Source organism: Zonotrichia leucophrys, chromosome 1 (assembly GCF_028769735.1).
Source record: "Zonotrichia leucophrys gambelii isolate GWCS_2022_RI chromosome 1, RI_Zleu_2.0, whole genome shotgun sequence".
Classification (NCBI taxonomy): domain Eukaryota; kingdom Metazoa; phylum Chordata; class Aves; order Passeriformes; family Passerellidae; genus Zonotrichia; species Zonotrichia leucophrys.
The window spans coordinates 97560636-97583245 of NC_088169.1; the positions used below are offsets into that span (position 1 = coordinate 97560636).

General features: G+C 40.7%; 1 protein-coding gene across 1 annotated transcript in view; it reads left to right on the forward strand.

Annotated features, from left to right (window-relative positions):
- The first annotated feature begins 294 nt into the window (after positions 1-294).
- The window catches only part of LOC135442215 (uncharacterized), a 43054-nt gene continuing 20738 nt past the window's right edge, over positions 295-22610 (forward strand). Inside the window, 14 exon segments of the mRNA XM_064701763.1 lie at positions 295-329; positions 1588-2197; positions 3027-3093; positions 4852-4913; positions 5845-5872; positions 8121-8167; positions 8747-8786; positions 11359-11417; positions 12568-12666; positions 13417-13477; positions 17043-17104; positions 18058-18085; positions 20330-20376; positions 20956-20995. Of these exon segments, the coding sequence (XP_064557833.1) occupies positions 295-329; positions 1588-2197; positions 3027-3093; positions 4852-4913; positions 5845-5872; positions 8121-8167; positions 8747-8786; positions 11359-11417; positions 12568-12666; positions 13417-13477; positions 17043-17104; positions 18058-18085; positions 20330-20376; positions 20956-20995 (1285 nt within the window).

The following is a 22610-nucleotide window of genomic DNA, read 5'->3' on the forward strand; positions in this document are numbered from 1 at the left end:
GCACTTGAGTGCTCTTGTCACTCTACTGAAGTGTACCATGAATTCAAAATAGACAAAAGTAACTTCTGGATAAAATTGAAATAACTGGATCACACCCTTGTTTTCTAGGTTGATGATTACCTCAAATATTAAATTAGTCAGGGGCTACATTTATTATTTAGGCTGTGAAGTCAGTGAGTCCTAAGCTAGGAAATGTCAGAGGAAAGTAATTAATCTCATCCTCTGTGTGCAGCGCATTTCAACTTTAAGTCATCAAAGCACTACAAGGTGACCACAGAACACCACCATGAAGCCATGGCAACCCTAAACCTGCTAGTGAAAAGACAGAGGTAGTGTGATGCTTCTTTTTCCCCACAAGTGACTTCATGATGCATTTTTTTTCCATATGATTAGCACTTTGAAAGCTGGAAGTACTGAATAGTTAGTTACCTGTTATTTCCTTTTATCCTTCTCTAAATGTGGGGCTCCAGATCACATTCTCTGCATATCATGTAAAGCTGGCCCTGAGTATGTACAGATTTACTTGTCTACTAATAAAATTTCTACTACTATTCCAAACTAACCTGATATTTTATCATGTTGGAAGTATCACAGAAGTTATATTTCATCTATTCAAGGGCGTGAAATTAGTAGTATATTTTACCAATGGGAAAGGAAAGATTATAGGCACTTGCTTCAAACTACTGAGTGCTCATCAATTTTGTCAATCTGCAATACAGAGATTCTAATTTATTTAGGGTAGTTACAATTTCTCCCCCCTATTTTTAAATCTTAGGAAGTTTATATAAGCTTTGATAAATTCAAAGCACAGCTTCCATCAAAGCGAATGTAAAGACAAAGTATTGAGAGCTTCTGCAAATCTACTCCTGGGTATGTATCAAGAAAATAAAGAACATAGAATTAGGTGCTCCTCAGTGAGATTCTGGGTTTTTAAAGATGATTTGTCCTGCAGTCATCCTGGTGGAAACACAGTGAAAAATGTAGGAGTGGGACCTGTTGTGTCACCTTGGAATTACCACACTCATCTTTTCCTGCATGCTGAAATCAACACTTCAGTACTCTTCTGGCTGGCCCGTTCAACACACACATGCGATTTAACCACTGAGAGCAGTATTTCAATGCAGTGCTGGCAGAAAATCATACCCTGAAAAATTATAAGGCCTTAATGAAGAACCAGAAAAAGGGTAAGACTGGCCAGAAACAGGGTAAGTAAGGCCTTAGTACAGATCTTGTCAGCTGTGAAAACTTCACAATCATACTAGTAAGAATGCTTAAATGTAGATCAAAGATGTATTTTTCTGAACTCCTACCGTTTAAAAAAATAAAACTTAACACAAGTTTATAAGAAGTAAGTAAATACAGATAGCTTTAAACAGTAAGGGATTATGAAAAAGGCACGTCTTTACCAAAACGGAAAATGTTTTTTTTTTAATGGGAAGGTCCAGGAAAATTGATGTGCGTGATGGTATTTAAAAAAAAAATCTTTATAGAAAACCAATAGTTACTTGAAGAATATTGGGAAGGAATAGAATGGTATCCAAAATAAAAGTGCCAGTAGGCAGGTAATGCTTTGGCCTTCTCCCAAAGGCCTGCAGCCTCTGGGGACCAAGAAAGCGACTGGGGAGGGCGTGACCGCCGGCCACTGAACGCCGAATTCCCCAGCCCCGACTCCTCTGGCCGTCTGTGCCGAATCCGACAGAGACACAACATTGGATACATTTCTGTCTGGAGCTGCCGAGGCCGGAGAACGCCCCGAGGCGCCGCCTGGCCCTGCGGCGGCACGTCCTGCTGGCGGGAGGGGGGCCGTGCGCCGCAGCCAATGGCAGCCCGCAGCAAGCCGACATTGAGAGGCAGAACAACGCCCCGCGTCGCGCCGGACTTGGCGCCCAAAGCCAGGGCTTGGAGGCGGGGTGATAGGGCACTCAGCAGCGCCAGTAACCAATCAGACTATAAAGCCCGCCTACCGCGGATTTCTATTGGCTACAGCGCCAGAACTGATTTTAGCAACAACCAATCGGACGCGGCAAAAGGCCGGCGGTTTGAATTGCGGCGGGAGGGGCCGGCCGCGGTGTACAGAGTGGAAGGTGGCCGGCGGTGCAAACGGCTTTTCGTTATGGAGTTTGATCCCACGATGCAGGAGGGGCTGCGGAACAGCAGCGCCCGTTTCATGGCATCCATGACCCGCATCATTGAAGAGGTGAGCTATGGGACCGGGGTGGCCGCGGGTTCCGGGCGCCGTCCTGAGGCGGGCGGCGAAGCGGGGACTGAGAGCAACCGTGCCGTCTGTGCTAGCCCGCGCACTCCTGTGCCTTGGCAGGAGAGGGCTGGCAAGAGCCAGGTCCCAGGATAAAGCCGCAGAACGGACACCTGGGACTGCCCGTGCTGGATACGCGACTTAGTCACAAGTGCGAGCTGACTTCACAGTGTCCGTAACCCCGGCTAGTTTGCGTCAGACCGGGGGTTTCCAATGAAACTACAGAAAGTGGGGAACTCAGTGAGTTCTTCTCCCTTGGGAGCCGTTCTGTGTTTAAGGTGTGGGCATGGTCCTCTTCCGTGCATCTCCGTTTATCCCGGGATGCGCCCTTTCCCGTTCGGGAGATGTTTTGTGCCGCCGCCGGGCTAAATCTGGCTCTAGATGGATTTTCTCGGCTAGTGCCACATCGGATATTTCTAAATGTCATCAGCTGTTGGTCTTAGCTGCGGGCTGCTTTTAGTTTCTACAACAGAAATTTGGGTGAAACTGTCAGAGAGCGACTTAACTGCATTTTAAAACTCTCTGGAGCCCTGTTATGGCAGGGCTTATGCCTTAGGTTGAATGACTTGCACATATGCTTAAAGTACATCGGTTTCCTCTAGGAGTTAATATTTCCAGATTGCTGACTTACAGCTTTAGCCAATAAAACCCCATAATGATAACTTCATGTTTGGGTAAAACAAAAAATTGTTCTCATATCAATATATAAAATATACATTAAAGATAATACTTTGAAAGTTTGTTCTAATATTTAATCGTTCTTTTTCTTTAGTATAGTCATCCCTTCAGGGATGACGTACTGATTTCCATCGACTCTTTGACGTACGATACACCTGAGGGTAAGAACTCCTTAAGCTACAATGTTTACATACTGTATGTCTAGACTGAGTAAAGCATGTAAGTGTTGGCAGCTGCAGAATATTACAGTGTGACGAATACTGACTTTTTTTCACTAAGATACGATAAATCATATGTAGACTTTAGTATAGTACCAAGACTTTACTCCCATGTGCATTATTAGTCTATCGTGTGGTCCATTCTAGATAAGACAATGGGTATTAGCAGAGTTCATGGTATAAATGGGTAAGGTTTGGATGACTTGAAGGAAGAAAAGAAATGCAGACATTAGCAGGAGATGATATGCATGAATGGATTATGTATTTTCATCTCAACTTAGTATTCTCAATAATGCTCTGATAAATTACTGCTGTGCCAAACATCAGGGTGGAGTAGGTAGACACAGTTTTTAAATTTCATCTACCAACAGACCCAGGCTTGTTCGTAAAGACACATCCACTATTCCTCTGAGCATAAACCTAAACTGTGTAGACCCATGACAGTATTTATCCAGTTTTTCATTGTAATGGTTGATCCACATTCTGTAATGTTGAACGGCGGATCCCGTCCGGGCTCTGCGCGAGAGAATTGCTCGCTGTGAGGGCGAGGTCCCCGCCGGCTCCATTTCGCGCCTTCTCTCCACGTGGGCGCCGCAGAGGAAAAGCCGCCGCCACCCTGGCCCCTCTGTCTGCAGCACGGCTGCCCAGGAGCGGCCAAGGGAACCGAGTTCCTTGCGAGCCCTGCCAAGACAGCAGCGCCCTGGTCGCCAATTCCAGCCGCGCGTTCCCGGCCTCGTGGCCGCTCCCGACGCTGGTATCGGCCGCGTGGTTCCTCTCCGTGCCGGACGGGCCCGCAGCGCGGCCCTGCAGGCTCCACCAGGAAAGGAAAGGGAGCGGCGCCGCTCCTCGGAGAGCGCAGAGATCGAGAGCTTCTCGCAGCGATTCTGCTGCTTAAATACATTGGCATAGAGGCGTTACCAGCTTCTCTAATTGGCTTAGCAGCATGCCTCTTCTCAGAGCCAGACGGCAATTAGTTTTGCCAGGCCCAGGAGAAGCTTTCAGCAGCTCTTCCCAGAAAATCACTTCCGTGACTGGCCTTCTTCCTCTTCACCTAAAATGAAGCCCTATAAGACCTACCACGTTCATGAATTGCCGTCTCAGTTTTTATAACTTACTGGAGAGACTGGGGAACTAGTTGTGCACCAAAGGTTTTTACAGACTGGCAGGCTTGCATTTCATAAACATTATCCAATGGGAGAGGGAGGAAGCATTCAAGAGTACTGTAATAGAACGTTTGGCATTGGTAAAGGATTGGTTGTACTTTTGGGTTAGTGATCTCTGTTCAAAATGGAAGGAGTATGGATCTCGGTCCCGTAGAGCCTTAGTTATGGCTTTAACTAACCTCAGATACCATGGAGTCTGCATTCATCAACTAAAATCTAGAACCTAAAATCTTTTGCCTCTTTTCTCCTCTTGGTAGAATATGGGCCTGTAATGCTCTTTGGATTTTAGCTCAGTCTTGTTGGACTCAGCATGTGATGCTCTTTTTTGTCTTGCCTGACTTCTCAGCTTGAATTGCCATATTCTCCTGGTTTGTTTTCCTTTAAATTTTTATTTCAGCAAATGTGGTGGTAGAGAGTTCAGATTTGCTGATGTTTTGTTATTCTGCAATATGTCGTTCCTGAATGTTTATTAGAGTGATATTGAGTATAGATGGTATTATGATAAGTGGTAATATTATTACTTGTTGTTTTTTTCTAGGACCTAAACGATGGGAACTTATGTCAAGGAAAGATGTTAAAACCTGGAAGAAAGGATTTACGGTATTTAATAGTACAGTCCTACCATGCAGCCAGAATGCAGCAGTATTTCTTTATAGATAGATAGATAGGATTATATTCTAACCTTGCCATGCTGTATAATATTTTCAGAGGTATTGAGGAGGTCATCATCTGCTTTACAATAGAGGTGTAGGATAGTTTAAGGTGTTTCCGATGCATCTGACTAAAATAGATGACAATTTATCAGCGGTTAGCACGACTTGTAAATCTGGAGAAATTTTTTCTTTCATTTGCTGTCTGTTGGGACTGGGTATTTTTGGAACTCATCAGAATGCATTCCGTGCAGTTAATGCATTGAATCAATTTATCTTTGTTGTTTGATTCAGCAGGGGTTTCTGGTTTCATCTTTGGTTTCTGTATTTTTTCCCCTGTGAAATAATGCCAGATTAATTAAAGAATCTTTGCAGTCTCACTGGTCAGTGTGTCAGGTAAACCCATGGCCTGTGTGGCGTGCCTTGGCAGTAACACAGAAGCTGTTCTGAGCCCCACAGAGTGAGGCCATGGTGAGGAATGCACTTCAGTCTGAGGCAGCATGAGTAGATTGATGGAGACCAAGAAGAGGCTGTATTTAGGGTTCCCTTTCCACTCCTGCTAATGCCTTGTGCACAGTCCACTAAGCATTGCTGCCCAGGTTTCCCAAGATAATCCATAAAAGACTGTGAGGGAAATTCTGTGTCTTAGCCTCTTATGTGGGTGCAGGTATGTTCTTGCAGTGACTTTACCAGCAATGGGAAGGGAAAAAGTGAATGATCAGGTAAGTTTTACAAGATACTTGTGGCTTTTTTGGTTAGGAGAGGGGAACCTAAGAAAATGGAGTGGATTTGTAGTTGAGGGCTATACCAAAGTAAATAAATATGATGGTTAAAATTAGTTTGCTATTCTTTGATTATTCTGACTTTTTTTTCTATTGCAGCGTATTAGTCGAAGGCCGAGGAGCACAGGTAGTGTTTTTTTTTTAACAAAAAATCTATTGCAAAATGTCTTAATATTTTATGTCATTCCTGTGAAAAACTTTTATTTGGAGCACAAGAGGACAAAGCAGAGCCTAGCACCAGTCTTCCTCCACAGCACTGCCAAAAAACTTGTCCATACAGTGGTCAGATCCAGGCTTTGAATCAGCCTAAGAAATCCCAAAGTAGAGATGGAAAATAAGGGTCTGGTACAAAAAGTTTCAGATGGTCCTGACCTTTACTTCCTCTTCCATTTGGCTAATGAGGCAAAGTCATTCAAAAATGTGGCTGTAGTCTCTGATAAAAACATGGATAGAAAGTCAGATTTTGTTTCAAAGATACTGTATTTAAAGTTATTTAGAATAAATATTTTGCTAATCTTTAGAAATCTACTTCATGGTCCTAATATCCTAGAAGCTCTTACAGAAAGGAGTTTGCATGGTTGTCTTAAATGCTAGAAAGTCTTGATCTGTTTAATTTTAAATGTAGTGTGCTCCATTTCAGATGACCTAGAAAGGCAGAAAAATGGGTAATATGTGTTTTTGCAGCTTCTGATGTTACTTGAGAAAAGTATTTCTTTATTTCAAGTCATTCTAGGGAAGAACTTTTTAAGTATGAAAGTGTGGTGAATAACTTTCTTAGAAACAAAGTAAGCCTGCATAGATTTGTAATTTCCTATGTCTATTTATATATTCCTTAAAAAATAGAATATTGAAGATTTTTTCCAGCTTAAAAAAACCATACATTGCTCTGGCTTTGTTTAATTGAAATACAAAGACACATGAAAGCATTTGAACTGTCTGGTTTTGGTTGCTGTTAGCCTTAAAAAAACCCAAAAATCAAAGCAGCCCATACACTTTAAACCCTCAGCCCAAAACAGATACGTCTGACTATGGATTGTTAATGCTAATGTATGGATTTTTTTTTACTGACTTACTCTTAAATAGACCTAAGTGTTTTAAATTAGGATACATAAAGGTTTGTGCTATGAAGTCTGACCATTAAACAAATACCTATCAATGGACCTCTCCCCTTAGAACATAACTAAGTGTTGTTATGTTAACATAATAAGTGTTGTTTTTTTCCAACTCACAATTCAGCATTTTGCTAGATTTAAGTTTTCCTATTTGGGTGGCCTGTCCAGCATCCTCATCAAGTTGTACTGATTCAAATGTGACAGTCCTTTGAGTGGTGGGCTTTATTTTAATATATGGCAGCTCTCAATTAAGGAGGAGCAGGTATGTTAAATTTCAGCCTCCCAGAGAAGTGATATTTTGGTCATATATCAGCCGCATAAATTGACTTTTTTTCCTTGAGAGGTTTTTGCATACAAAATGGGCTTTGTGGTGTTTCGTAGACCTTGCTCAGTAAGGAATTTCAGCTGGATGCTACTTTATTCTTCTAATGTCATCTGTTCCCAATCCAGATATGTTTGGAAGAGGTACTCTGGCTTCTAAAAGATTATGTTGTTGAGAAGGTGTTACAGTAGATTTTTGCAAAAATCATGAGGATTAATTTCCAGAGAAGGTTACAACCTTAAGCCAGAGCCTTCTCGTTACGTGCTTGTTGGATTTGAAGAGAGAGTGGTTTTATAGCCACTGGTTGGAAAATTGTGCTTTGAATAATTATCAGTGGTCTGCATCCAAACTTGAGGGAAACACGGCGGTTTGTATACAGGTCTTGTTCTGTGCACTTTATTGGTTGTATACTTTATTTAATTACATAACAGAAGAAGGAATTAATTAACTCTCAGATGATAGCCGGTCGGGTTGACCACTGAGAAAAGTGTCAGACGAATTAGGGCTAGAACTGAAATTTCTTCAATTTCATACAAAGAAGTTCAGACTAATAGACTTACTTGGCAATAATCAAATGCTGAAGAGACAATTTTGAAAGCTGCTTGAGCCAACCAAGGATATTGCACTCTGCTGTAAAAGTAGCCCACACCATGCCAGAAGATATGCACAAGTGCCTTGAACATGAAGCACACAAAACAGGTTTTCTGCACTGTTCAACAGTGACAAAAAGTGTGCTGGAGTACTTTGGTTTGTGTTTCATTATAGTGTGCTTGGCCAGAGGGAGTCAGAAAAAGAAACCAATTACTAGAGCCACTGATGATAGGATGTAAATAGAGGGAAAAAGAAAAGAAATTGAAAACAGAAATAGGCAGAGAGGGTGAGTATTATGAAAGTAATAGAACTTTTTCTTTTCCTCTCCCATTCATGCTATGAAACATCAGAGAAGCAGAGCTGTGATTTTGAAGATGAGAACTCAGCAGTACACCAGGTATGGGTGCTGCATTGCATCTGTTTTGATGGAGTTTTGCAGGCCAGGCTGGGTGAGGCTTTGAGCAATCTGGCCATCACAGAGGGGGTTGGTTCTAGATGATTTTTAAGGTCCCTTCCAACCCCAACCGTCCTATGTCGGCCTCTTTGGGAAAATGTGTTTGTGGAGTCAAAAGCTAAGAAATCATTTCTGAGCAGGTGGTCCTGTGCCACAATATCTGTAGTGGTTTTCAGCTGTTTTATTAGGGTTTTTTTTGAAGGGGGAGAGGGAGCAGTTGGATCTGGGCTCTTCACCATCAGGTGCCTTTTTAGTTAGGCAGTATGTGGGTCTAACTTCTTAGATTACTATTTGTAAAATCTGTGTGGTCTAGAATAGCTTCTTTTGACTCAAAGTAAGTTTGTGTATAGACTTGTTAATAAAGATGGTGTGATTTAGTCACAATTTGTGGAATACACCTGCATTGGTTTCACTCCCACCACCCCCCAAAAACTGAGCAAGTAGTGAAAGCAGAAAATTCTATGGGCTAATGAATATGGTTTAAGCTACCAGGTATTAAAATTCCTTTCATGTGCTTTTAAGGAATCTTCTGAGAACTCTGGTGCAGATACATCTGATACAGGTGGGTTCTTTCATGTACTGCTTATCTACCATTTATTGAAGTTTGTTGAGAGAAAGGAAGATAGTGAGGTTTTGACCTTGTGCTCCCAAATAATTATTGGATTGCATTAATTAGTGGGAGCTGCCTTTGACTTTTTAAAAATATTTATACCTGGTATTATTCAACAGTTTGATTCTTGAGCAAATGAAAACTTGCAGTGTTTTTCATAGATGCAGCTGTGGCTGGGCAGTAGCCAGCAGTTAATGGCTGAAAGTAGAGTTGTACTAGAGTATGGTTAGCTTGGGGTTTCCCTATGCTGGTATTCAATTAGCTTGTTCATCTACATAGCTGCCTCTAAGGCTGGCCATTTCTTCCCCGTTGAGGGAAGTGTTTCCTGCTGTCAATTGTGAGGATAGCTTCAAAGAAGCATTTGAATGATGAAGTAATTTCTGCCAATTTAGAAAGCACGCCATTTTTCTGGGCCTGCTCAATGAAAACTAGGAAAAAAATTTCAGAGGCACCTGTAGCTTGGCTTCTGTAAGTTCCTTTGCCTTTTGCAATCATGGGATAAATGAGTGGAGTGCTTCAGACTCTGGTATTTTCATAGCAGCATCCAATAAAATGATTATGAGCTTCTCCTCCTCCTCTTACGAATGGTCTGCGAAGCGTCTGGTGAGGATTTGTAGAAACCTCTGAGTTCCAGCTATCTCCAAGTCCTGTAAGATGTAGACATTAGATTCTTAGGGATATGGGATTGGATTTGTCACATGAAAACTTTAGTGCACTGTGGTGTTTGGGGTGTGTGGTGTTTTGACTGTTGGTAGTTAGGGTGGGTGTTTTCAGGGCGCTTTTTCCTTGTTTGAGTTTTGGTGGCTTTTTGATACATAAAAGCTTACCAATAGTTCTCACTAATTTAGGGGAAGAAATCAGTCTTTAGCTCTTTTTAACTAAAGTTTTAGTTTTGGCAGGTGTTTTCCATTTTTAGTATTTATATAGAATATTTCACACTTGTCAGGCAAGGCAGAATGTCTTCCAGGTGTTATCCACTATTTTTGTGTTGAAAGTGTGCAAAGCTTGTCTCCAGCAGGTAAAAGTCAAGTGGAGCAGCTCTCACCTGGACCTGCAAGTCTGTCCTTAATAGGGAAAGTTATTAGGATTACCATTTCTTGCTTTCTCAGGAATTAATATGGCAGAGTAAATCTAACCATTTCTTGTATCTAACAGGATCCTATCACAGAGGACTGAATTAATTTGGAGAAAGGGATAGAGAAGTTATAACTTAGAGAATGATAGTGTTTTGGGTGCACCTCCTGTGAAATAGCTTTCTATAATACAGGTCATAGTTTTGAGAGAGGAAGGTGGGAATTGTCTTTCTTCGTCTCTGTTCAGCCTTTGAGGTGCAAAGGTGTTACTGAATTTCCCTTTTGGCCTTTGAGACTGCTTTCGGATTGCCTGGAGAGAATACTTTTATTTTTCCATTCTGTGCCAAGGCCCACTGCGAATTACTGAAGGTCCTGTGATTTGAAAGTATGATTGCCGGCACATTGAAGATATGCTAAAGTTAGATTTTGGAGGACTCACACGTAAAAGAGTTTTCCACTTGTATACAAATCAACTCATGCTCTGATGCAAGCTGTTTGTTAGTAATTTAGAATTGATGTGATGGGGTCAACCATTCCGTGACACAGGAGTTGTTCCCTTTATCTCAAAAAGCACCCATTTCTGTAGCAGTCCAGTCTGTTCATGTGGATGAACATTTAGGAAGCAATGTGACAGGTTTGTGCCCAGTTGTGCTGGAGGAAGAAGATTGTATGGCAGAAAGAGAAATAGCAATTTAAGAGTAGTATGACGAGGCAGTGATGTGGTAGTACTGTAACCAAGATTTCTTTCACTCACGATTCTCAGGGTTATTCTCCTCTCCTTTTTCCTTCCCTCTGGTGAGTGCAGGGCAGTTCAGAAAGCAGGGCTGAAAATGCAGTCATGTATTTGATGCTCATGGACGACTGATTTTAGCTAATGATGAATTGGAAGGTCTGCCTACATCGAGGAAAACAATATTTTGTTGCATTTCATTCACCAAACGACCCACAGAATAGAATACCTAAAACTGAGTGACCAGAGCCTGTCTTGTTTTTTCATATTCTCAAGTCTGCCTTATTTCTCACTTTGTGAGTCCTGAGGTGGTCTTGGCAACAGGAAGCTACTAAGGGGAAGCGTGAGAGAAAATCCTGTTGGCATATTTAGGAATGTAGTGGGGATTGTGCATTAATGATTAATGATTCTTAGAGAGCCACAAAAGAAAGAGCTTTAAAAATGTTTCACTCCCTGAAATATTTAATATAAATTGTAAAGAACTGATGGCAAACAAGTTTTCTTAAGCCTCCTTTGCTCCGCTGTAGTCATTTATGGTGCCACAAACCATGCTTTCCAATTGGAATTGGAATGGAAATGCAATACAGTTTAAAGTTATAGGGTGGAAAAATGTTTTCTAGAATGAAAACAGTTTAGCCAATAACTTGCACAGTATGTGTTTAAAACCATTTCTGTTATGAGTTCAGCTCTGTTTGATTTAATATTTACCTTCAAATTGCAGGTGAAGAAGGTGGTGATGTAGCCTCCGTAGGAAGAAAATTTGAAGGAATTCATCTCAAGGTAAAACTTTGGGGTGTCTAATAGAATGTAGTGATTCAATAGAAGCTATTAACTATTTGAGTTGTTTGCACCTGCCTGATGAGCTGATGCAGTCAGTGGAAGACTTGATATCATCTGCGTCTTAATGCACATTTTTGGCAAGTGAGGTGTTCAATAATTCATGTCACAGAGACCTGTGACAAGTGATGTTATTGTCTTGCTAATACCAGTGGGCCAGAGAAAGGCCTACAGTGTACTGCATCAGCAGGCAGCCCTGAGAAAGGCTTTCCTAGCTAAGGAAAAAGAGAAAGCAGATGGATCTTAAGGTGAGAACGCTTATAAAAAGAATGGTTGTTCACTTGGGGGTCTAGCATATGTAGGCAACATGGTTTGAAGGAAATGGTAAATGAGCAATAATGGCTGCCATAACAAAAGCAGGCTGGAATCTTCTGCTGTTGCTTCCCAAAGTAGACCATGGTCAGGACTAGCCAGACTAGAGTATTGAGGAAAAACACAAGGTGCACTTTGTGTGTGCAGCCATTTTAATCCTGTGGTTTGTTTGCTCCAACAGCGTTGCCAAAAATGGGATTTACTTTCCTTACTTGTGTAGCACTGTGCTGGTGTCCACTCTCTGACAACAGCTAATGCAGTCTGCCTCAGGAAGTGACACTTTGACTAATGAATTGCCTTTTATTACAAAATTCTCTTAGGTTCTACATTGAGGGTTGTTGCAGAATAGACCTTAATTTGTATATGGCTTCCCCCGGGATGTTGGGAATACAAGTAGAGATTTGCAGCTGTCATTGTCAGAGCCTTGTAGCCATTTTTCTTTCTTTCTCCTTTCTTTATTTGTTTGGGATTTTTGTTGGTTTTTATCAGAGGATCTTTAAGGCAGTGTTTGCTGTTCCCTGAATATTCTTGTTTATTATCCCTTTTTATATATCTTCACAGATAGTTCCTTCTATGCAATTATGGTTTTTTTTTTTTTTTTGCTGGGGGGCATGTGGACAGGCAGATTTTTGCTTAAAATGTGTACATTAAAAATAACTTTATGCAGGTTGCATATTTCCTGATCTGAAGAACACTAGTTTGCAGTAAATCAGAATAATCAGTTTGGAGTTGGCTGTGCCAATAAGTTCTATGTGTTTTAACAATTTTGTTTTCCTCTAAGAATCAGAATGTAGATGATGGACAAATCGTAAAGAAAAAAAGAGTTCCAGTTGATGTGATATTGCAAGGTGATGAGAGGAATTATCCCAAATGGATAACGGTAAGATATTTCTCCTATTCTAAGTTATTAGCTAGTTAGAATAAAATAAAAGCTCTTTACCTGGGTAGCAGTTAAATGCATTCTCACACAGCTTCTCTGTGCTTCTCCCATTGTTCTTCTGCTTGATGTCTGTGTAGATATAGTAGGATCTGGGGGTTTTGAGAGCTATGAAATGTAAGAAACAGAGCAAATCTTTTAGAAATGTATTTTCCCTTTTTTTTTTTTACTTTTATATGTTATTCTTGGAGCACTGATGTGCAGGTTGATCTTTGAGCTGTCAGTTTTCTTAAAAGTCTAAGTCTTAGCTTTGTAGATGCTCAAAGAAAAATAATTAGCTTTGTTTTGATTTGGGGAGCAAGGAAGGTCAGAGGTGAAGTGTCAGGATACAGCTTTTCTTTTCTGCTGGAGCTGCCAGAGATGTGTAGATTACTCAAGTGTGTGTGTGGATGTATATCCATGGATAAATTCTTATATTTGGGGTAGGGATTAATACATGACATGTAATGTATAAGTTGAAAAAATGATGAATAGCTTTCCAAGAATAAACTAGTGACTCCTAAAACTTCCTACTGAAGCCTTAGACTAGATGTTTTCCATTTTGTCTGAACTTGGCTGAGCCCTTAAAAGACCATAACTGTACATGACCAGAACAGCAAGAGGCAAGGAAGTCACAAGTAAGGTTTTGATGATATGTTTAACATGCAAAAAGCTCAGAATGTTAGATTGTTTTTTTCTTTTTATGTTTTTCAGATAACAACTCCAAGTTCGTCAAAAAGTCGTCGTTCACCTTTGCCAGGGCGAGAAGTACTTGGTACAATTAAGTCTTTTGTCTGTTGGTCAAATGTATTTCTTTAAAAAATTTGGATTCATTAATATTGCTTAGGAAAAGTGTTTCATTTTTGGGGAGGTTTTGCCTTTGTATTTCCGTAGAATTAATTGGTTGCTTACTGGCCAAAGGTTTTGACTGGCTTTTTGTAATATTTTCTGCTGGTATTCAACATTCAACATTTTTGATTCTTGAGCAAATGAAAACTTCCAATGTTTTTCTTGGTTTAGGCTATAGCTTGGAAGTACACAGCATTAATGGCTGAAAGAGAAGGTGAAGTAAAGTATATGATTAGCTTGTGGTTTATGTATTCTGCTATTCAATTAGCTTGCTCATCTACTTAGCTGCCTGTATGGCTGGCAATTTCTTCGATGTTGATGGAAATGTTTCCTACTTTGATTTGTGAGGATGGCTGCAAATAAGCATTTGAATGATGAAATAATGTCTGCCAGTTAAAAAAGCACACCATTTTTCTCAGCCTGCTCAGTGATAGCTACAAAAAGATTTCAGAGGGTCCTGTAGCTTGGTTTCAGTAAGTTCCTTTGCCTTTTGCACTCGTGGGATAAATGAGTGAAGTGCTTCAGACTTATGGTATTTTCATAGCAGCATCCAGTAAAATGATCATGAGCTTCTTCTGCTCCTCCTCCTACCATACACCTGAGAGTAAGAACTCCTTAAAGCTACAATGTTTGCATACTGTATGTGCTGACTTACTAAGCCATGCAAGTGTTGGCAGCTGCAGAATGTTTAAGTGCGACAGATACTGTATTTTACTAAGCTTCACAAAGGCGTGTTGTTTCATATGTAGAGTTCAGTATAATACCAAGTGTTTACTCCTTGTGCACTTTTAGTTTATTGCATGCCCAATTTTAGACAAGACAATGGTTATTAGCAAGGTTCAGGGTAAAAAAATGGATAATGTGTGGGTGACTTGTAGGTAGAATCAAAATGGAGCAGACTGGGAGGAAGCAAAGGGATTGGTGGGCTTGAATGGATTGTGTCTTTTCGCGTCCACTTAGTATTCTGAACACTGCTCTGATTAATTACTGGTATGGCAAGCACCAGGGCGTAGTAGGTAGAGAGTTTACTTAACTTTTCATTGAATGTTCCCATGTGGCTTACATGAATCCAAACCATGTGGGCCCATGACAATATTTATCCAGTTTTTCATGGTGATGGTTGATGGGTAATAGGGTAATAGTGTAGGAAATAGGGTAATAATGCTTATGGAAAGCTTATTGAGGGGAAACATGCTATTGTTTTAAAATAGATTCTATATAAATATGGGGTTGAGTGGGACTTGACTTAGTATCTTGGTGGCTTTTCTGGGAAATTAAATGTTTCTGGCAGGTTTTATTATCACTGAAATGAAGATTATGATACGTCAGGGCTTGGTGCTGGCTAAAAGCCAGTGCATCTACCAAAGAAAATCATTCTTTCTGTTCTGCTGTGGTTGAGCATAGGAAAGAAGAATTAAAAAGCTTGTGGGGTGAGATAAGGAATTGGAGAAAAACACTTTAAAAGGTATGAAGGAAATTTTATTTACAGAATCAAAAAGATGATAAGGAGAATTAAAACCTTTAGAATACTTTTACCTGCCCCCCCCACAATCCCCTGTCTTTTTTTATTTCTCACTGAGAGCATAGGAAGACAAAATCATGGGGATTTTGGTGAGTGTGTGGCTTGTAAAACTTCTGTTTCAGTTCACTTAGGGAGAGGAGTCTCTTGCTATGTCATGGGGTCCTTTCTATGGGAGGGAATTTTCTGTGAACTTTTTAATGTGGTTTGAATTTTTACAGGTTGCAGTCACACCTGAAACCTGCTTTGACATGTGTCAATGGGCAGAGTAGTCTTCTCACAGCTGCCTTTTGCCCCTGGGCCATTAGTTCATGGGCTGCAATTTTTAAGGATGAGCTGTTGTAGTATACCAGAGAGTGTCCTCTTCCTCTGTCTCTGAAAGCAAGGGTTGTTCTCCATCTCTCTCTCTGCTCAGGCCTCTCACAGATCACAGCTTCTCAGCATGTCCACATTCTAGCCTGAGCGCTTCTTTTTCATGGGATTCAGGAGCATTCTCCATCCTTCTAGCTACTTCATTAATTACAGGGAAATAATTTGTAGTATTCTAATCTTCACCACAGCTTGTAGAAGAATTTCAGCTCTTAGGCCTGGGGCTCTTCTTGTCCCCATCCCTCCTTTGCACCGGCTTTAGTGTCACTGTTGTGTTCTCCAGATGTCTTCACCCTTCCTTTTTTTTGTGGATTTGGGAGAGAGTCGGTGTTTGTAGGTTCATCTGTTCTCAAGTGCTATCGGACGAGAAGATTTTGCAGAGTTCTGCAATGTTGAACGGCGGATCCCGTCTGGGCTCTGCGCGAGAGAATTGCTCGCTGTGAGGGCGAGGTCCCCGCCGGCTCCATTTTGCACCTTCTCTTCCCGTGGGCGCCGCAGAGGAAAAGCCGCCGCCACCCTGGCCCCTCTGTCTGCAGCACGACTGCCCAGGAGCGGCCAAGGGAACCGAGTTCCTTGCGAGCCCTGCCAAGACAGCAGCGCCCTGGTCGCCAATTCCAGCCGCGCGTTCCCGGCCTCGTGGCCGCTCCCGGCGCTGGTGTCGGCCGCGTGGTTCCTCGCCGTGCCGGACGGGCCCGCAGCGCGGCCCTGCAGGCTCCAGCAGGAAAGGAAAGGGAGCAGCGCCGCTCCTCGGAGAGCGCAGAGATCAAGAGCTTCTCGCAGCGTTTCTGCTGCTTAAATACATTGGCATAGAGGCGTTACCAGCTTCTCTAATTGGTTTAGCAGCATGCCTCTTCTCAGAGCCAGACGGCAATTAGTTTTGCCAGGCCCAGGAGAAGCTTTCAGCAGCTCTTCCCAGAAAATCACTTCCGTGACTGGCCTTCTTCCTCTTCACCTAAAATGAAGCCCTATAAGACCTACCATGTTCATGAATTGCCGTCTCAGTTTTTATAACTTACTGGAGAGACTGGGGAACTAGTTGTGCACCAAAGGTTTTTACAGACTGGCAGGCTTGCATTTCATAAACATTATCCAATGGGAGAGGGAGGAAGCATTCAAGAGTACTGTAATAGAACGTTTGGCATTGGTAAAGGATTGGTTGTACTTTTGGGTTAGTGATCTCTGTTCAAAATGGAAGGAGTATGGATCTCGGTCCCGTAGAGCCTTAGTTATGGCTTTAACTAACCTCAGATACCATGGAGTCTGCATTCATCAACTAAAATCTAGAACCTAAAATCTTTTGCCTCTTTTCTCCTCTTGGTAGAATATGGGCCTGTAATGCTCTTTGGATTTTAGCTCAGTCTTGTTGGACTCAGCATGTGATGCTCTTTTTTGTCTTGCCTGACTTCTCAGCTTGAATTGCCATATTCTCCTGGTTTGTTTTCCTTTAAATTTTTATTTCAGCAAATGTGGTGGCAGACAGTTCAGGTTTGCTAATGTTTTGTTATTCTGCAATATGTCGTTCCTGAATGTTTATTAGAGTGATATTGAGTATAGATGGTATTATGATAAGTGGTAATATTATTACTTGTTGGTTTTTTTCTAGGACCTAAACGATGGGAGCATATGTCAAGGAAAGACGTTACAACCGGGAAGAAAGGATTTACGGTATTTAATAGTACAGTCCTACCATGCAGCCAGAATGCAGCAGTATTTCTTTGTAGATAGATAGATAGATAGATAGATAGATAGATAGATAGGATTATATTCTAACCTTGCCATGCAATATAATATTTTCAGAGGTATTGAGGAGGTCATTATCTGCTTTACAATAGAGTTGTAGGATAGTTTAAGGTGTTTCCGATGCATCTGGCTAAAATAGATGACAATTTATCAGTGGTTAGCACGACTTGTAAATCTGGAGAAATTTTTTCTTTCATTTGCTGTCTGTTGGGACTGGGTATTTTTGGAACTCATCAGAATGTATTCCGTTCAGTTAATGCATTGAATCAATTTTTCTTTGTTGTTTGATTCAGCAGGCGTTTCTGGTTTCTTCTTTGGTTTCTGTATTTTTTCCCCTGTGAAATAATGCCAGATTAATTAAAGAATCTTTGCAGTCTCACTGGTCAGTGTGTCAGGTAAACCCATGGCCTGTGTGGCGTGCCTTGGCAGTAACACAGAAGCTGTTCTGAGCCCCACAGAGTGAGGCCATGGTGAGGAATGCAATTCGGTCTGAGGCAGCATGAGTGGATTGATGGAGACCAAGAAGAGGCTGTATTTAGGGTTCCCTTTCCACTCCTGCTAATGCCTTGTTCACAGTCCACTAGGCATTGCCGCCCAGGTTTCCCAAGATAATCCATAAAAGACTGTGAGGGAAATTCTGTGTCTTAGCCTCTTATGTGGGTGCAGGTATGTTCTTGCAGAGACTTTACCCGCAATGGGAAGGGAAAAAGTGAATGACCAGGTAAGTTTTACGAGATACTTGTGGCTTTTCTGGTTAGGAGAGGAGAAACCTGAGAAAATGGAGTGAATTTGAAGTTGTGGGCTATAGCAAAGTAAATAAATATGATGGTTAAAATTATTTTCCTATTCTTTAAATACTCTTTTTTTTTCTATTGCAGCGTATTAGTCGAAGGCCGAGGAGCACAGGTAGTGTTTTTTTAAAAAAAAATCTATTGCAAAATGTCTTAATATTTTATGTCATTCACGTGAAAAACTTTTATTTGGAGCACAAGAGGACAAAGCAGAGGCCTAGCACCAGTCTTCCTCCACAGCACTGCCAAAAAACTTGTCCATACAGTGGTCAGATCCAGGCTTTGAATCAGCCTAAGAAATGCCAATGTAGAGATGGAAAATAAGGGTCTGGTACAAAAAGTTTCAGATGGTCCTGACCTTTACTTCCTGTTCTATTTGGCTAATGAGGCAAAGTCATTCAAAAATGTGGCTATAGTCTCTGATAAAACATGGATAGAAAGTTAGATTTTGTTACAAAGATACTGTATTTAAAGTTATTTAGAATAAATATTTTGCTAATCTTTAGAAATCTACTTCATGGTCTGAATATCCTAGAAGCTCTTACAGAAAAGAGTTTGCATAGTTGTCTTAAATGCTAGAAAGTCTTGATCTGTTTAATTTTAAATGTAGGGTACTCCATTTCAGATGACCTAGAAAGGCAGAAAAATGGGTAATATGTGTTTTTGCAGCTTCTGATGTTACTTGAGAAAAGTATTACTTTATTTCAAGTTGTCCTAGGGAAGAACTTTCTAAGTATGAAAGTGTGGTGAATAACTTTCTTAGGAACAAAGTAAGCCTGCATAGATTTGTATTTTCCTATGTCTATTTATATATTCCTTAAAAAATAGAATATTGCAGATTTTTTCCAGCTTAAGAAAACCATACATTGCTCTGGCTTTGTTTAATTGAAATACAAAGACACATGAAAGCATTTGAACTGTCTGGTTTTGGTTGCTGTTAGCCTTAAAAAACCCAAAAATCAAAGCAGCCCATACACCTTAAACCCTCAGCCCAAAACAGATACGTCTGACTATGGATTGTTAATGCTAATGTATGGATTTTTTTTTACTCTCTTACTCTTAAGTAGACCTAAGTGTTTTAAATTAGGATACATAAAGGTTTGTGCTATGAAGTCTGAACATTAAACAAATACCTATCAATGGACCTCTCCCCTTAGAACATAACGAAGTGTTGTTATGTTAACATAATAAGTGTTGTTTTTTTCCAACTCACAATTCAGCATTTTGCTAGATTTAAGTTTTCCTATTTGGGTGGCATGTCCAGCATCCTCATCAAGTTGTACTGATTCAAATGTGACAGTCCTTTGAGTGGTGGGCTTTATTTTAATATATGGCAGCTCTCAATTAAGGAGGAGCAGGTATGTTAAATTTCAGCCTCCCAGAGAAGTGATATTTTGGTCATATATCAGCTGCATAAATTGACTTTTTTTCCTTGAGAGTTTTTTGCATACAAAATGGGCTTTGTGGTGTTTCGTAGACCTTGCTCAGTAAGGAATTTCAGCTGGACGCTACTTTATTCTTCTAATGTCATCTGTTCCCAATCCAGATATGTTTGGAAGAGGCACTCTGGCTTCTAAAAGATTATGTTGTTGAGGAGGTGTTACAGTAGATTATTGCAAAAATCATGAGGATTAATTTCCAGAGAAGGTTACAACCTTAAGCCAGAGCCTTCTCGTTACGTGCTTGTTGGATTTGAAGAGAGAGTGGTTTTATAGCCACTGGTTGGAAAATTGTGCTTTGAATAATTATCAATGGTCTGCATCCAAACTTGAGGGAAACACGGCGGTTTGTATACAGGAGTTGTCCTGTGCACTTTATTGGTTGTATACTTTATTTAATTACATAACAGAAGAAGGAATTAATTAACTCTCAGATGATAGCCGGTCGGGTTGACCACTGAGAAAAGTTTCAGACAAATTAGAGCTAGAACTGAAATTTCTTCAATTTCATACAAAGAAGTTCAGACTAATAGACTTACTTGGCAATAATCAAATGCTGAAGAGACAATTTTGAAAGCTGCTTGAGCCAACCAAGGATATTGCACTCCGCTGTAAAAGTAGCCCACACCATGCCAGAAGATATGTACAAGTGCCTTGAACATGAAGCACACAAAACAGGTTTTCTGCACTGTTCAACAGTGACAAAAAGTGTGCTGGAGTACTTTGGTTTGTGTTTCATTATAGTGTGCTTGGCCAGAGGGAGTCAGAAAAAGAAACCAATTACTAGAGCCACTGATGATAGGATGTAAATAGAGGGAAAAAGAAAAGAAATTGAAAACAGAAATAGGCAGAGAGGGTGAGTATTATGAAAGTAATAGAACTTTTTCTTTTCCTCTCCCCTTCATGCTATGAAACATCAGAGAAGCAGAGCTGTGATTTTGAAGATGAGAACTCAGCAGTACACCAGGTATGGGTGCTGCATTGCATCTGTTTTGATGGAGTTTTGCAGGGCAGGCTGGGTGAGGCTTTGAGCAATCTGGCCATCACAGAGGGGGTTGGTTCTAGATGATTTTTAAGGTCCCTTCCAACCCCAACCGTCCTATGTCGGCCTCTTTGGGAAAATGTGTTTGTGGAGTCAAAAGCTAAGAAATCATTTCTGAGCAGGTGGTCCTGTGCCACAATATCTGTAGTGGTTTTCAGCTGTTTTATTAGGGTTTTTTTTGAAGGGGGAGAGGGAGCAGTTGGATCTGGGCTCTTCACCATCAGGTGCCTTTTTAGTTAGGCAGTATGTGGGTCTAACTTCTTAGATTACTATTTGTAAAATCTGTGTGGTCTAGAATAGCTTCTTTTGACTCAAAGTAAGTTTGTGTATAGACTTGTTAATAAAGATGGTGTGATTTAGTCACAATTTGTGGAATACACCTGCATTGGTTTCACTCCCACCACCCCCCAAAAACTGAGCAAGTAGTGAAAGCAGAAAATTCTGTGGGCTAATGAATATGGTTTAAGCTACCAGGTATTAAAATTCCTTTCATGTGCTTTTAAGGAATCTTCTGAGAACTCTGGTGCAGATACATCTGATACAGGTGGGTTCTTTCATGTACTGCTTATCTACCATTTATTGAAGTTTGTTGAGAGAATGGAAGTTAGTGAGGTTTTGACCTTGTGCTCCCAAATAATTATTGGATTGCATTAATTAGTGGGAGCTGCCTTTGACTTTTTAAAAATATTTATACCTGGTATTATTCAACAGTTTGATTCTTGAGCAAATGAAAACTTGCAGTGTTTTTCATAGATGCAGCTGTGGCTGGGCAGTAGCCAGCAGTTAATGGCTGAAAGGGAAGTTGTACTAGAGTATGGTTAGCTTGGGGTTTCCCTGTGCTGGTATTCAATTAGCTTGTTCATCCACATAGCTGCCTCTAAGGCTGGCCATTTCTTCCCCATTGAGGGAAATGTTTCCTACTGTCATTTGTGAGGATAGCTTCAAAGAAGCATTTGAATGATGAAGTAATTTCTGCCAATTTAGAAAGCACGCCATTTTTCTGGGCCTGCTCAATGAAAACTGGGAAAAATTTCAGAGGCACCTGTAGCTTGGCTTCTGTAAGTTCCTTTGCCTTTTGCAATCATGGGATAAATGAGTGGAGTGCTTCAGACTCTGGTATTTTCATAGCAGCATCCAATAAAATGATTATGAGCTTCTCCTCCTCCTCTTACGAATGGTCTGCGAAGCGTCTGGTGAGGATTTGTAGAAACCTCTGAGTTCCAGCTATCTCCAAGTCCTGTAAGATGTAGACATTAGATTCTTAGGGATATGGGATTGGATTTGTCACATGAAAACTTTAGTGCACTGTGGTGTTTGGGGTGTGTGGTGTTTTGACTGTTGGTAGTTGGATGGGTGTTTTCAGGGTGCTTTTTCCTTGTTTGGGTTTTGGTGGCTTTTTGATACATAAAAGCTTACAATAGTTCTCACTAATTTAGGGGAAGAAATCAGTCTTTAGCTTTTTTAACTAAAGTTTTTGTTTTGACAGGTGTTCTCCATTTTTAGTATTCATATAGAATATTTCACACTTGTCAGGCAAGGCAGGGTGTCTTCCAGGTATTATCCACTATTTTTGTGTTGAAAGTGTGCCAAGCTTGTCTCCAGCAGGTAAAAGTCAAGTGGAGCAGCTCTCACCTGGGCCTGCAATTCTGTCCTTAATAGGGAAAGTTATTAGGATTACCATTTCTTGCTTTCTCAGAAATTAATATGGCAGAGTAAGTCTAACCATTTCTTGTATCTAACAGGATCCTATCACAGAGGACTGAATTAATTTGGAGAAAGGGATAGAGAATGATAGTGTTTTGGGTGCACCTCCTTTGAAATAGCTTTCTATAATAAAGGTCATAGTTTTGAGAGAGGAAGGTGGGAATTGTCTTTCTTCCTCTCTGTTCTGCCTTTGAGGTGCAAAGGTGTTACTGAATTTCCCTTTTGGCCTTTGAGACCACTTTTGGATTGCCTGGAGAGAATACTTTTATTTTTCCATTCTGTGCCAAGGCCCACTGCGAATTACTGAAGTTCCTGTGATTTGAAAGTATGATTGCCAGCACATTGAAGATATGCTAAAATTAGATTTTGGAGGACTCACACGGAGAAGAATTTTCCACTTGTATACAAATCAACTCATGCTCTGATGCAAGCTGTTTGTTAGTAATTTAGAATTG